The sequence below is a fragment of the Mastigoproctus giganteus genome, chromosome 6, assembly GCF_048544385.1.
Source record: "Mastigoproctus giganteus isolate SK-2022 chromosome 6, ASM4854438v1, whole genome shotgun sequence".
In the NCBI taxonomy this organism is placed as follows: Eukaryota; Metazoa; Arthropoda; class Arachnida; order Uropygi; family Thelyphonidae; genus Mastigoproctus; species Mastigoproctus giganteus.
Window position 1 is genome coordinate 66,474,427 of NC_143580.1, and position 16,498 is coordinate 66,490,924.

At 37.9% G+C, this 16,498-nt stretch overlaps 1 protein-coding gene across 9 annotated transcripts in view; it reads right to left on the reverse strand.

Annotated features, from left to right (window-relative positions):
• Positions 1 to 16,498, reverse strand: part of stau (double-stranded RNA-binding protein Staufen) — a 260,623-nt gene that overhangs the window by 27,186 nt on the left and 216,939 nt on the right. For 7 of the 9 annotated variants that reach the window (XR_016547104.1, XM_090376020.1, XM_090376021.1 and 4 more), the window contains exon 11: positions 131 to 327. The exons of 1 other annotated variant lie outside the window; for it this stretch is intronic. Coding sequence is in view for 7 of the 8 variants with exons in the window: in XM_090376020.1 (XP_090232146.1) it covers positions 131 to 327 (197 nt within the window). In the remaining variant the exon portion in view is untranslated. Of the gene's footprint in view, positions 1 to 116; positions 328 to 16,498 lie in introns of all 9 variants that reach the window. One more of the 9 variants, XM_090376022.1, reaches the window with a different exon arrangement.

Consider the following 16,498-nt stretch of genomic DNA (forward strand, 5'->3'; position numbering starts at 1 on the left):
TAGCAAATAAAAATTAATTCAACCCTAGTAGTATTATGCTACTAAGTGTTGATAATAGAACAGATGTTAAGAAAAGCAAACAAATATAGGAACAACAGTGAAACTCAACTACATACTGGCAATAACATACCCATCACCTGCAGCCATGGTTGAAGTGTCTTTCTTCGTTCCTTCAGTCACGGCTTCTAGACCACGTTCAGCTAGAGCTCGGAGAGCCATCAAAGCTGCCTGATCGTGAGAGGCATCAATTGTAGGGCCTGCTCCATGCTTTACCTGAGGCGGAGTTGTAGAGAGAGAAACCAGAGAGAGGTACTCTGGTTTATTTCCCTGAAAAATATAAACTTTCAAATTGCAAGTATATTTCTAATTAAACGGCTTTTTCTTTATCATAAAAATCTTGTAGTCAGTTTAAGTTATATCACGATAACCTGAAAGGCTAAAAAGTTTGTGTCCTAATATATATTTAACCCAATTTTAGATAAATATTTATGTATAACTAGATGGCAAAAACAGTCTTCAGCTATAACGAACCAGTGAATGATAAATAATGAAGTAAATGGAACCTGCATGCAGACTGCAGTAATGGCAACAATGGATGTCATGCAGTGTCCTGGGTACTACTCTTTTCAGTTTCTCATGCCACTTCCCCCCCCCCCCCCCAATCTCACAGCTGATTCAGGAGATTGGAATAATAATATATTCTGTTAATATATTCTTCAAAAGTTTGGTCCTTTTGAAGTATATCAACCAGCTACACCCCATCAGAATCCAAAGACCAATGCCAAGATATTCCAAACTGAAGGAACAGACCTGGCCCTTTTTGGTATTAGTATTAGTATTAGTATTAGTAACGGCCGCATGGTGCAAGAAAGCCTATGGCTTATGCTGCACCAGCCAAAAAAAATAAAAATGGTGAGTGGCTGGGAGGATGTTTTCACTGTTTAAACTGCTGCTTAGTCTCAGGCTGTAAGCAGAATACCCATGTTTTGTTCACTGTTATTAAACAACACAGCTGGTCACAATATTACATGTGACCAGCTTTTCAGTTCACACCTCAAAAGTATTGGAACCCAGTGTGCAGAAAAGTTTCACATTCCTGCATCATTTTGTGATATAATATGATCAACTGTTTTTCGGAGCTCAGGCTTAGCAATGTGTCATATTATCAATCAGTAGTCAGACCATAAAAATCACTTGAGGAAAGATAATCAAATTTTTTTCCAAAAGAGATAACTGATGAAGAAAAAATTTACTTATGTTTTTAAGAATTTTTCACTTTATGTTTTAAAGAATTTACTTAGAATTTTTCACTGAAATCAATAAACTGCTTTCATAAAATCAAATTAATGTATGTAATTAATTTGATAGTGTTGTTTACAGATATAAATATGAAATGATTTCTGGAAGAACTTATTCAAGTTTTTGTAGTGAATCAGTCAATGGTACAATCCATTCTTATTCCATACAGATTCACATATGCTTTGTTGAGGAAATTAGAAAAATTTATATTTGCATTCTGTCAACTGGAGACAAATTTGGTCTGAAAATTATCAAGGCAACCAAAAAGAATATGCCATCAAATGTCTTCCAGATGTAAGTTTCTCTGGTAAAAATCTCATGGCAAAAAGTGGACACATTTATTGTTTAGATTTGAATGAAAACACAATTCTCTGTTAGTTAATTCTTGGTCAGGTTAGAAAGATGAACATTTGACTAAAGAAGCATCACCAAGCAAAAATATTCATAAAAGTTTCACTTTGCCAAAACAAACAAACAAATACATTCAACTGTTGGATGTGAACTACTTCAGACAGGACAAAATTATAATTAGAAGAACAAAATGAGATAAGATTCAAAAGTATTAATGAAAAAGAAGCAGCAACTATATTAACTAATCAAGTCTTCATTGATGTTATATGAGATAATCATATAACATCAAAGAAGATGATTTGATAGAAGCCTGCGAAGATTTTTTTTTTAAAACTTAAACTGTTGTTGTTCCATTTCTAGAAAGAAATTACTCATCTCAATCAAATCACCACACAGAGTTGTGGTCAAACTATTTTTGTACAGAACATCTCAACAGTCAGTAACCAATTTTTAAATGTGTATAAATATGAGGACTAGTATGATGCCTCCTAATTTTTTTCTTTCAAATGTGCATAGATCATTTCGCATGTCACTAAGTGGTCACTAGTTTCACTATACTGAGTGGTGCTGTGAGTGCAGCACACAGAGTTCAAAATGGTGGATGTCACAGATATACGTTTTAAGCAAAGTTGGTGACTGAATTTCTTACCAAGGAAGAAGTGAAGCCTATCAAAATCCATATGCATCACAAAAATGTTTGTGGCAACAATACTGTAGATGTGAGTACAGTTAGAAGTTGGGCAAGACACTTTAAGAGTGGGGAAAGTGACATTGTAAAGTGTGTTTAGGGTCTCACGGCACCAGGGGTTTCCCCATCTCCACGTAGTTTTCATTGTTAGTGTGAGACAGTACTCTGTCAAGGCCAGAGGTTTAAAAGTGTGTGGGCTGTGTATATGTGTAGTGTTGTTTACAGTTGTTCTTCTGGCCATTTAACCATTCGGCCTCTATTGGGACCGACCGTTTCCACCCTCTGCCACGTGGAGGCAGGCCCTGCCACCTAGTTTCCTGAGATTTCAGTGGCCAGAGCCTACAGAAAGAAAAGAAAAGAAAAGAAAAAAAAAAAAAAAAGAGGAGGGGGGGGGGGTAAGTGCTGAGAATAAGAAAGGCTGAAAGAGGTTTATGCAAGCACGATTTAGATTTGAACGTTATTAGATTGACAGCTTGCACGGGCATACACTGGTGTGTTACGCAGGGTAGGGGGGAGACTGAAGGCTCGGAGGAAAGACAAGTAAGGGGATGTTAGAAAAGACAACCACAGATAGTCAGTGACGCAGGTCCATACCCCACCAGGAACTGTCTCCTCCTCCCCTCCCAGGGAAGAAAGGGATGATAGAGCCATGCAAGGGAGCATGCTTTGGAGGGTCAATATGGCCAATAGCAGGGCTGTGTTAAGTCTTTGTCGTTGTGATCTACTTAGATTCAGGTGTATTTCCATCATTTGGACTGGAGTCCATCCACATCTAGGTGGGTTTTCGTTCCTGGGACTGGGTCCCATCAAAGACTGATGATCTCTCGTCATCTCTTCTGGTGTTTCTCAATATGACGAAGTAGTGCCAGTCCAGTGTGTTGTCATTTTCCCTGGTCCACGTGTACTGTCACATGTGTGGTTGAGTCCTGTCCGGAAGTCGTGGTCACTTACGTGGGAAGTTAGTGATGATGTAGTGCCAGTCCAGTGTCAGGTGGTTTTCAGTTCCGATGACTCCCCGGGATAGAGCCAGTCCGGATGCGTTGTTGGTGGCTGTTAGGGCTAAACTGGTTTTTTGTTTTCCGAGCAGCGTTTATGATCTATTGTTCATAAACCCCAAAGCAACTGGACAGTAACATCGGTGGCAGCAAGAGCCAGATCAATGTGCTGATCAAAGAGGACAGCTGCATCACAACACACGAATTGTGCAATGCAGTATGTATAGGGAAACCTGCTGCTGTGATTAGCATCATTAGGAACTGGGCTGCAACAAGGTTTGCACTGGGTGGGTCCTGAAAATGCTGACATATGATCACAAAGAAGCCCGGAAAGTCATCTGTATGGAACTTTTCCAGCGCTACAAGAATGAACAGGAGGTTTTTCTTTCACTCATAGTCACAGGTGACGAAACCTAGGTCCACCATTATGACCCTGAAACAAAGAGACAGATGATGGAGTGGTGCCATCAAAATTCACCGTGCAAGAAGCTCAAAAGACAGCCTTCTGTTGGTAAAGTCATGGCAACAGTGTTTTGGGACAAAGATGGGGTCTTGCTTGTGGACTTCTTGGAGTGTGGCACCACAATCAACTCAGATCGATATGTCGAAAAAGTTGAAAGACTGCATCCGTAGAGTTCAACCAGAACTCTACCGTAATGAGGTTCTTCTTCTCTATGACAACTGGGCTCACTATTCTTCCTCACCCCTCTCATAGCCCAGATCTTACACCTTCCGACTATCATCTCTTCAACCTGCTGAAGGATGTACTCCATGGAAACCATTTTGCGGACGACAACCAGCTCAAGTACAGTGTTAATGAAGCCCTCCGGAAAAAGAGTAAGGACTTTTACAGGACTGAAATACAGCATCTGACTCAAGAGATGGCAGAAGTGCATAGAAAATGGTAACATTGTAGAAAAATAACAGTGTGTTTATCAATGACTGGGGATTAATTGATGTAAAAGGCTTAGTTGTAGGAATTAAATTTTCAGAGGAAAAAAAATAGGGGGCATTACTTTCGTACAGCTCCTTGTATTCTACTACTCAACTTGATTTAGAATTTGATGAATAGGGTTATGAAATATAAGTACCTTGAGAAATTAATTTTATTTAATAAGAGTGAACCAGACTACAATCAAATTCAACTGTTAAACAACCAGATCAATTATAGAAAACACATTTTATCTGTATTCCTTACAATGAACAGTGGTTTTCACGTTTTGTACAATTATTTAAAAATACAGAATACAAGATGGTGATGGAATTCATCTATAAATTATAATCCACATTCAAATCTCAGTATTTCCACAGTGAATTCCACTTCTCTTCAGAAACGTAACCTTATTTATATTTCTTGTGCTGTTTGCAATTCTTTGTATCAGGGTTCAAATAGTTGTACCTCGGAACGAAGATTCAGTCAGCATGTTGCTTCAGTTGCAGCATACCATTATTTCTAAACATAAGTCATGAAGTTATACTCAAATTCCATACATGTAAGATGATACTATGATTTTTAGTGTTTTTTTTTGTTTTTTAGTGTTTTTTTTAGATAGTAAATAGGGTCATGTAAGATGACCCTATTTACTATCTGACTACTGGTTGTACAAAAAGCCTTCTGATAGCACAAGGATTGTTCACTTAGTACAGTGTTTCTCAACAAGGGTTCTGGAAAACGTCATAAAGGGTTCCGCAAGAAATCAAGAAATAAATCAATAAAACAAAATACCACAAAAAATTCCACACACACACACAGAGACAGAGACAGAGAGAGAGAGAGAGAGAGAGAGAGAGAGAGAGAGAGAGAGAGCGAGAGAGCAGCTTTTCACAAATAAAACTTCTTGACAATTTAGCAGTAACTGAATTGCACTCTCATTATAAACTTTTACTGGCATGTAAATGTTTCCATAGAAAAAAGGTTTAGTATCAAAGCCTTGTATGGCTTAGGGGCTTAGCTATTTTATCTTTTTAACAGAGTTGTCTTTGGCAACTTGTTAACTGAGTGCTAAAATCCACAAGTGTAATTAATTTCACCACGTGTACTGTCTATAAGAAATACCTTGAAAAAGCTAAGTGCCTTCTCACAGCTGAGTATGAAAAATCACTGATAAAGAGAGTTGAGTGAAGAAAGAAGCAATATTCATACATGAATGCAAAAAAAAGTAGACAGTAAATTCATTAGGCCCTTTTCAAGATCATAATGGTGGTGCAATAAACAAGCCAACTGAAAGCTGAGCCAATTTCAATTTAAGCAGCTGAGCTGAAAAAGTATTTTGAAATTTTATTTTCTACTGAAATCACATTAGTGCTAATGAGGGATAGTGAAGTTGAGATGAACCATTGCAAAATAAGTGACAATGATATCAGAGAAGCACTTATCTGAAAAGCTACAGAGGCTTTTGTTTGTTTGGTTTTTTTTAGGAGCATTAGAAACTAAGGCCATATTGCTCCGGGAAATGCTGTGGTCATTCCCTGACCTTTCCGCATCTTCCGTATTTGGTGGTGACGGGCTCGAATCCCGGTCTAATCAAGAAGCGTGTGCTACGCACTGCTGCTCCTTCCCACCTGGCTATGGAGGCGCCAAACTACAGAGGCTAAGAAGAGTGCAGAGCTCCAGGGCTGGAGGGTGTACATACAATTAAACAGGAAAGAAGTGACAATTGAGTGCACCTAACCTGGTATTGTGAATGAGATAATCATTATAGTTAGGGATTATTCCCCTGGACTCGAGCAGTTTCTAATCTATAAAGGCAGGGCTAAAGAAGTGAAAAGTAATTAAAAACCAGTACGTTTGACCTGTATTTTTTAAGAACTGGAATGTATGGTTAAGATGCAATACAGGTTCATCTCGACAAGAATGCTATCTTAAATGGATTGGAGAATGGTTTTGTGAAGGGGGATATCTCATCTGACAAATCTGGCGAATCATTATGATGAGGTTATAAAGCAGATTGCAAGAAACAACTCTTAAATTATATAAGGCTTTTGATATAGTTCTTCATAAAGGATTATCATATAAATCAGAGCAAGTCAGGATAACAGGAAGAGACATCAATGGATTGCAGGATGACTGAAGGAAAGAAGACAGAGGTTGGTCATAAATGGGTATTCTTCAGAATGGACTGGAATAAGTAAGCAGGGTCCCCTCAGAGATCAGTGCTTGGATCTCCCATTTCTCATCTTCCTAAATAATACTGATGAAGGAATACAGAGGAAGCTGTTAAAGTTTGCTGAACAATCAGAGCCAGGCTATGCTACTTCAAAAGGGTCTGGACTAATTGCAAGTACGGTCTGAAAAATGGCAGCTGAAGTTAAATGCTGCTAATTACAAAGTAATGTAGAGGGAGAACAGAAACCCTGGAATAGTTTATAGATTAGATAGAGAGGAATTACAGGATGCTCAGGATGAGAAAGATTTGGAGATTACATATATTACACAGAAAGACATGAAGTTTGATATATATACCGTAAGCAAAGAAGTCAATAAGAAGATATATGGTGTTCAATTTATTACTAGGTCTCCTGTCTACTTTCAAAGTTCTGCAATTTGCAGAACTTTGAAAGTACACAGGAGACCATTATGCGACTCTATAAGAAATTATGTGCAACCACATTTGCAATACTGTATCCAGGTCTGGATGCAACATTTAAAGAAAGACTTCTGTTTGTTGTTATTTGGTTTTTAGGAGCATTAGCAACTAAAGCCATATTGCTCTGGGATATGCGGTGGTCATTCCCTGACCTTTCCGTATCCTCCGCATTTGGTGGTCACGGGCTCGAACCCCGGTCTAATCAAGAAGTGTGTGCTATGCACTGCTGCTCCTGCCCACCCGGCTACGGAGGCACCAAGACCAACTTCTAGAGAAGGTGCAAAGAAGAATGACCAGATAGGTGAAGAGCACCTATCTGGTTATCTTTATCTGACTAATCATTATCCTTATGAAGTGCAGTTTAGATGTGGTCTGCAGAGCTAAGCAACTAGATATCTTAGAAGAATTTGACTGAAGTGTATAAGGCCCTGAGAGGATTAATAAAATGAATGAAGGAGGAATATTCTCACTGGTGTGTGAAACAAATATTAAATCTTTTTGGAAGTAACAGTAGACTAGATCTTAGAAGTTTACCTTCAGGGAGCATGTTGTGGAACATCAGCATAAGTTGCTTATAAGGTAGGCAGTTTAGCACAATTCAAGGATGAAATGGACAGGCACTTTTTGAAGAAGTGAATAATAAGAGGTTTATTATTTTACATATACATATATATATATAATTTTATCTATTTTTTTTTTTTTTTTTTTGGCAGAAGCAGAATAAGTTTGCTTTCATGCATCATTATACCATTTTAATAGTGATAATACAACAGCTGTTTAAAAGGTAAAAATCTAAACTTGCTATTAATTATTATTGGCAAGTGATGGCAAGGAAATACAGCTTCAAGAAAAGAAAAAAAAAAAAAAAAAAAAACGCTACCACACATCATCATCTGTAAGAGAATTCTATAATTTTCTGGTAAAAAAGGGCCACAAGGAACACTCCACTCCCAAAAAGAGAAATGTGCATGATGTATTTAAGTGGATGACACAGATGAACATGCTTTGTTGGTTAAATGCTGAAGTGAATTCTAACTTGAAAATAAGTGAGTAGGTGTATTTGAAGGTTGTTCAAAGAGGACCTGAATCAGGTGGCTACACAAGATTCATGATAGGAACTGAGACAGTCTAAAACAGCCAGCTGTTAACACTTAGGGTGGGAGAAAATGAAAAAGACCTGGGGTAATTGCACAGTTGGATATGAAGTTATCTGAGCAATACAGACAGGATGTCAGGACAGCTCATGGGGTTTTGACAACGATATACAGGAATTTTGCTAGCAGGGAATGGGCAGGCCACATCTTGAGTACTGCATACAAGTCTGGAGACTTCATTTTATGAAGGATGTAGAGCTGCTGGAATAATGGAAAATGTCTTCTCTGCTTTTTAGTAGCAGAGAAAGGCAACAAGACTGGTGAGGGGAACAAAGGGATGCTTTTAACAAAAAAAGGCTTCAGTTCTGCAAATTGTAGCATCTGGAGACTAGGAAACTGCAAAGTGATCTGATTGAGCTGCTTAAGGCTTTGAATGGATTGAACAAGCTCAATGCTCATGGGATTCTTCCACTTACTAGGATTACATGAAGGGCACAAATTCAAATTGAGGAAAGATGGTTGCAGAATAGATGTGCAGAAGTTTGCCTTTGGCCAGTGGTTGGTTGACTGCTAGAACAAACTTCCTTCTGTTGTTGTGGAAGTTGATAGCTTAAATAAATTCAAGGAAGAACTAGACAAACTATTGGAGGGAATGAATAGGTGAAATAGGAAGTGCTGGTTTTTCTTTTCTTTTTTTGGCTGATACTGTATAAGCTTTCTTTCTTGCATCATTTGCTAATACTAATGCTAATGTTAAATTATACAGCAAAATAATAAACATAATGGCATGTCAGAGAAACATTTATAACAACATAATTTCACAACTATGGGAGGTAACTGAATTAATATAAATGTTCTTGTTTATATTCTAGCACAGTGATATTCAAATTGGGTTCCACAGAGACATTTTATAGGGTTCCAGGAGACATTTTATGAAGTTTTGCAAAAATTATAATTTGGTTTTTTTCCATAATTATATTATTTGAAGAATTTATTAAAACAGCACTTACACTTGAGAATAAAAATTGAACATATCATAACAACAAAAATTTTCGCAACATAATTTTAAAGAGTTATTTGTTTTCTATATAAATTACGTATTACCGGGACCCTTAATCAGAATTAACAAGGGTTTCGTAGATGTTGAAAGTTTGAAGACCACTGATCTAGCACAATCATTAGGTCAGAGGAGTTTACAATTAATTATTTTGACAACGAATACAATCACTAATTGCATTTGTCTTCACATGTTGAAAACGTGCAAAATTCAATATGTGAAGACAAATGCTTCATTATTACATTTTGGTTATTTGTCTTCAGGACGTAAACACTTTAACACCAAATGAGAAACATGGAAAATTTGCATAATGAAATATTACTGTATTAACATGTTCACTGCCTTTTATATTTGCAAGGGTCCTTCATGTGTGCCTTGGGGCACTGGAACATGTAGGCACTACTTTTTAGTAAATGAATTTCATCTGTGAAGAATCATCACTCCAAATAAGCTGGGATTTGTTGTTTGCAGAACTCTAAAATCAACAGATGCATTTGAATGAGATTCACAATCCGCATCACTTAAATGGAATTCTATTTCAGTATCAGGTGACTTATTATAAAGAGCTGATTCAATGCCAGCTTTCATATCCTTTTCGATCCTGATTTCCCGGGCTGTGGTTCCATTATAACAACACTTTAAGGTAAACTTTTATAGCAAAAAACACTTTTTACACAAAATTTTATCAGTAGACACACACAAAAATGTTTTGTTTATCGCAAACTAAAGCATTAAAGTTCAGCAAGCATAATCTTCAAAAATTTTACCTTTTCTTCTTGTAGAAAATACTAAACTAGATAAAATAATTTCACCATAGGCAAAGAACATATGAAACTGTGAACCAAGTACTCAGCTTTTATAGTGCTCTCTACACAGTGCAACTGATGCTAAGCAAAATCCAAGCCACAATGCAATAGCCCACGATTCAATCAGTTTGTCAATATTGCTCGGTTGTTCATTTCATGTGCTGTTCCTTGTACAACACCCAATTATTGACCACAATTGAATAGATGTATATGTACATTAAGCAAGCAAACATATTAAAGAGTGTTACAACACTATAGCATATTTTACAATTTCAATGATTTTTTCAGAATTACCGAAGGTTATGCAAAACAACTTTTCCATACCATTAGAAAACAATTGCAAGAAAAATTTCACAACCCACTGCTCACTGACAAAATGAGTTTCACAACGACACTAGAAGGGAAATTATTTTATGTGATGCAATCATTTCATCAATTTTGCCATCTCTCCCCCTGAAAACAACAATAAAGCATGGTATGTTACTTGAGGATGTATTGAAAGGCAAGGGCTGCTGAACATATACTTGCCTATTTCTTTCTGGGTAATCCATATACCTAATTTATTTCCTTTATTATGATATGCAGCAATATAATAGACACTTAGATACACAGTCTCAATGTCAATCGAAGAAATGTGAAGTGGGTAGATAATTATTCTGCAAAAAAGTTTCCCGGCAATTTATATGGCTAACAATCTTTTGGTCAAGACACAGATTCAAAAATACTGTCCAAGAATGATAAACTAAGTTTAAATATAACCAGAGTGAGGTTATAGGCAGAAAAGGAAGGAGAGGATGATGCTTCTGGCAACTCAAGGGTCCTATTGTAGGAAAATCATTACAAAATGTAAAAAAATTAGGAAGCTATTAAGGGAATTATTCATTATGGGAAAAATAGATTTACCAAGATCACTGGCAAAATGTTGTTGTTGTTGTTGTTGTTGTGCTTGGATTTTTCTGGTGCAAAGGCTACTTACGCCATATTGCACCTATCATAGTAGTTGTACTAATTTTATTGGCTTCTATGGAAGCAGTTAGAAACGGTTATATAAACCGATTCGTTTCAGAAAGAAAAAGAATTCTGTAATGTTTGAACTTTCGCCTATGATATGGCTAAGTGACAATTCCTGTAAGTTTGAGAGAGATGTGAATGAAATTAGACGGGAGTTGTTATACAAGATGCATTCCAGGAGTATGTGTTTTATTGTGAGTGGCTTGTGGCAATGTGAACGCTGTGGAGGGTCATTACCTGATAACAGGAATAGATGGGTCAAATGGGTGTGGCCTATTCAGGCTCTGGCCAGGACAACCTCTTCTTGTCTGTTTGTGCGAAAATTGGAGGCCCATAATTGCGGTATAGGTTTAATTTCAAGGAGTTTGTTGTGAATGTGCGTTTGCCACTGTAGTTTCCATCGTTCCTTACATATATTTCGTATATGTATTTTGTAATCACTGAACGGGACCAGAAAATTCATTGGGGATGTGCTGGATGGATGCTTGGCAGCATCATCTGCAATTTCGTTTCCCGGTATTCCAGTATGGCCTGGGATCCAGCAGAAGACAACATTTTGCCGATGATCTCGGAGACGAATCAATTCTGATCTGATTAGCTGTAGTAGCGGATGAGTAGATGGGGAAATCTTTTGCATTGCTAATAGGGCACTTTGCGAGTCTGTGTAGATTATACTCTTTTTGATTGAGAGATGGGAAATGTTTTCCAGAGCAAGTTTTATGGCATATAATTCAGTGGTGTAACTGCTGCATTCTGTCGGAAGTGACACAGAAGTGATAGTGTCATGGAATACCACTGCTGCACCTGATCCATTCTCAGACTTTGAGCCGTCAGTATATATTTTCGCAAAGTCGGGATAACTTTGTAAATGTGCAGTGTGGAGCTGCTGGATGTTAATACCCGTTAAAGAGTGTTTCCCCCATTGGTGGAAATAATAGTCACAACACGGCATGATGACAGACCATGGAGGAACGTGATCTGTAGGTTCTTGGTGGACTTTATTGAGTTGTATATTCCAGTTTTCTGCTAGTTCCATTAACCTAATACCTGCAGGCCTAGTTGCTTGTGGTTTGTTTTTATAAAACATCGTGAGTGGCGGATCATTAAATATTGACCAATTAGGATGGGTCGACTGACTTTGGATCTTGGTTGCGTAGTTCAATAATAACATCTTTCTTCTGATGTTTAGAGGAGCTTCGTAGGCTTCTACATAGAGACTTTGCACTGGAGATGTTCTGAACGCACCTAGAGCTATTCTTAGAGCTGAATGTTGAATAGGGTTGAGACGAGATAAGACACTTTCCCTAGCAGAATCAAAGACAGGTGTGCCATAGTCCAGACGAGATCTAATTATGGATCTATATAAGTGAAGCAAGGTGTAGCGATCTGCTCCCCAGGTTGTTGCTGATAAGGCTCTGAGTATGTTCATTTTTTACTGAGTATGTTCTGAGTATGTTTAATTTTTAACTTACAGTCAAAAATTAAGCCAAGTAGACGAATACTATTTGCTATTGGAATAAGATGGTTATCTAAATGGAGTTCAGGATCAGGATGCATTTTACGTATGGTACAGAAGTGAATGGCAGTAGATTTCTGGCTGGATAGTCTGTAACCGTTTTGTGTCATCCAAATCTGGATCTGATTTATTGATATCTGCAATTGTCTCTCAATGTAGTTCATGTTTTGAGAGTGGCAGGAGATTGTGAGATCATCGGCATAAAGATACGAGTCCACTGTTTTCGGAATAAGTTCAGTTAAGTGATTAATTCTAATTGCGAATAGAGTGGCGCTCAGAACGGACCCTTGAGGGACTCCTTCTTCCTGAACAAAGTTTTTAGAGAGAATTCCTTGGTAACAAACTTGAAAGGATCTTTGTTCTAAGAAATTTTTGATGAAATATGGCAAATTTCCTCTCAGGCCAAGAGAATGTAGATCCTTTAAAATGCCGAAACGGCATGTGGTGTCAAAGGCTTTCTCAATATCCAGACAGACCATAACGAGATGCTCCTTTTTGATGAATGCATTTCTGATGTTTGCTTCGGCTTTAATCATAAGGTCCAATGATGATCGATTTTTTCTGAAACCAAATTGATTGTTATTTATTAAGTTTTGGAACTCAAGATACCAAGTCAGACGGTGGTGAATCATTTTTTCGAGGGTTTTGCTCAGACAGCTGGTAAGTGAAATTGGTCTGTAGTTTTGAGGAACAGAATAGTCTTTACCAGGTTTTGGGATAGCCAGAACGTAGGAATGACGCCAGGAGCTTGGGTATGTATGTTCAGTGAATATTCGATTGAGGAAGAACAGCAGTGATGACTGTGACTTTGTATTTAAATTTTTGAGCATTATATAAAATATCCCATCAGGGCCAGCAGCGCTATTCCTTGTGTTGGTAAGAGCATGCTGAAGTTCAACCATGGTAAATGGTTGATTATATTTTAGTGCACATCTGTCAGTGAAATTCAGTTCGGATTTTTCAGTTACACCTTTAATTTTTTGAAACGATTGGTCATAAGAAGTTGAGGAGGACAACTGGGAAAATACAGATCCTAGTGCATTTGCGATTTCTGCAGGAGTAGAGAGTTCCTGTCCATTCCAGTTAATTAGTGGAGTAGATGTTGGAGGAATTTTGCCATTTAACAATTTTATCTTATTCCAGATCAGTCTGATGTCTGTATTTTTATTAACTGAGGAAGCGAATTTAATCCAAGATTCTTTTTTTGCTTTCCGTCTGATATAACGGGCTCTTGCTCTAAGTCGCTTATAATTAATAAGATTGGAAGTGGTTGGATGTTTGTGGAATTGATTCCAAGCTTTGTTTTTCTCTTTTTTTGCATTGTTGCACTCTTCGTTCCACCAATAATTTAATTTTCGCCTTTTCCTGACTTGGTATTGTGTAATTGCAGCGGTTGCAGCTGTTAGAATTTGGTTTGTTATATGTTCAGTAACATGGTTGATAGAAGAGCACTGTATGATATGGTTATTGAACGAGACAAGCGTGCTATATTTTATCCAGTCAGCCTTTGGAAATTTCCATTTTACTGGATTGTCTGTTGGTAATGAACAGGAAGTTTGAACTTTGCATATTATTGGGAAATGATCGCTGTTGTGAGGGTCGTTAAGAGTTACCCACTGGATACTTGGATAGAGCACTGGAGAGCAAATGGAAAGGTCTATTGCAGAGGTTGATCCGGTAGGAAAATGAACATAGGTAGGAGAGCCAGTATTTAACAACGTTAGATCCTGTCTATCTATTAACGTTTCAACAAGTTTTCCACGCCTGTCTAAGCTGGAAGAACCCCATAATGGGTGGTGAGCATTAAAGTCACCTAGTAGACAGAAGGGAACTGGTAGTTGCAACACAAGACCTTCGATTTCCTGAATAGAATATGGACGATTAGGTGGAAGATAAATTGAGACCAATGTAACGGTGATTCCAATTACTATGCGTGCGGCAACAGCTTCTAAAGAGGTTTGCAATGGAATGCATCTGGAAGGAACTCTGAGTCCAACAGGATGGCTACTCCTCCATGAGCACTATTAGTGTCAGATCTATCTTGTCTGTAGATAGTGTAATTTTTGACTGTAGTGGAAACTTGGGGTGTCAAGTTGGTTTCCTGTAGGCATATAGCTACAGGATTGAAGCACTGAATTAGTTCATTGATATCATCGATGTTGCTGCGAAAACCTCTACAATTCCACTGAATGATTTGTTCCATTATTTGGTTTTGTTCGTGGAAGATGTATCTGACTGCTTTTTGTAAGTTGATTGTTTATGACGGTCCGGTTTTGGTTTTTCTTTTCGGGGAAAGGTGGGACGTCCCGATTCATTGCTATCGTCTATATCATCTTCTGCGTGTATTTCAAGCAGTTCTTCTTGACCGATAGAATCATTTGTATCCATGCTTGTTAGACCTGTTACTTTCGACTCAGCAGAATAAGATCTTTGCAAATTTTCTGCTGCCTGACGATGCAGAAGTCTCTGGGTTGGAATTGTGAGTGGCGTGTTATTGCTTTGGTCTATTGAATTTGGTTTAGATGGATGCTGGATCAAGAGTACTGATCGTGCCCAGTCTGATATTGATATTTTTGGAGAGATGGATACTTCCGTCTGACATGCCACTGATTCTTGTCTGAGAGTCGTAGAAGCATAAGTGCGTTTTGGCATACTTAAGTTGATCTGTTTTTTCGCTTCTTGGTAAGAGACTTTATTTTCAATTTTATATTTTTGTATTTTTTTTCCTATTTTCCATAGTTCACATTCTTTGGAGTAGGCTGGATGTTTGCCACTACAATTAGGACACTGTGGTGTTGGAGCTTTGCATTCTGCTTGCGTGTGATTCTTGCAGCTGCAGTTTGGACATATAGCATCTCCACGGCATGCTGTCTGAGAATGGCCGAACTTTTGACATTTAAAGCATCTGAGCGGATTTGGGATATATGGCCTAATGCGGCAATTCAAGTAACCTGCTTTGACAGAACACGGTAGATTTGGAGTACTGAAAGTCAAGATTATGTTTCGCGTGGGAGTTAAGTTGCCGTCTTTTCTGATCATGATACGTTTTGCATGAGACACATTTTGATCTTTTAGCTCCTGGACAATTTCTTCCTCAGAAACATATAATAGATCCCATTCGGAGATCACTCCTTTGGAAGAATTTAGTGTGTTGTGTGGGGTAACCTGAATTGGTATTCCGCTTAAAGAAGTAAGTTGCAGTAGTAATTCAGAATGTCTTAAGTACGATGTCTCTACTAGTAGATCTCCTGATTGGAGACGTTTAACCATTTTTGGTGAACCTGCAGCGTTTTCTAGGCATCTCTGGATGATGAAAGGTGAAAGCTTGCTCACAGGTTGGGATGACAAAGAGTGTATTATGAGGAAAGCTGGAGATTCCTGTTTCCTAGTGTCCTTTTTTTGTCTCTTGAAAGAGTGAAGTCATTGTCGGTGTCATTGTCGTGTTCATGTTGAGAGCACTTTGGCTCTAAACGTGGAAATTCACTTATTTCCATCTTTGCTCCTTTTCGCCCCGAGGGTTGGTTTTTTCCCCAGGTTACCGGCCCCGCCACGTGGAGGCAGGAGCGGTGCCACCAGTGACCAAGCGGTTGTTTAAGTTAGTAGATTTGGTTAGTGATATATATAAAGAATAAGAAAAGAAAGGTGGATTGCCTTTCTGGGTTCTTACTTTTGACTTTTAAAGCACAGAACCACTTCAAGTAAATAAAATAACAGCCGCACTGGAAAATAAAGAAACTATATCACTTTGGAGATCACTCTATAATCACTGGAAGAAAATCGCTTGTCACTATCGCTTGGCACTCGGGGCCTCACTGGTAAGAGACATAAGAAAATAAGATTACAACATTTGCAACAAATCAATCTATATATTTCTTTTTGTCATTCAACTCAACTTCCATGGGCTGTAGAGACTACAGAAAAATAATACATAAACTTGAAACAGATATAAGGTAATTTACAAAACTCACAAAACTGTGCAGTTACATTCTGATATTAGGAGGTAACTATAAACAGTCTATTTTCCCCATTTTACTGAAGAATCTTCAATACGGGTATAGGACATATAATTTATTAATATTTTTCAATTAGATCAT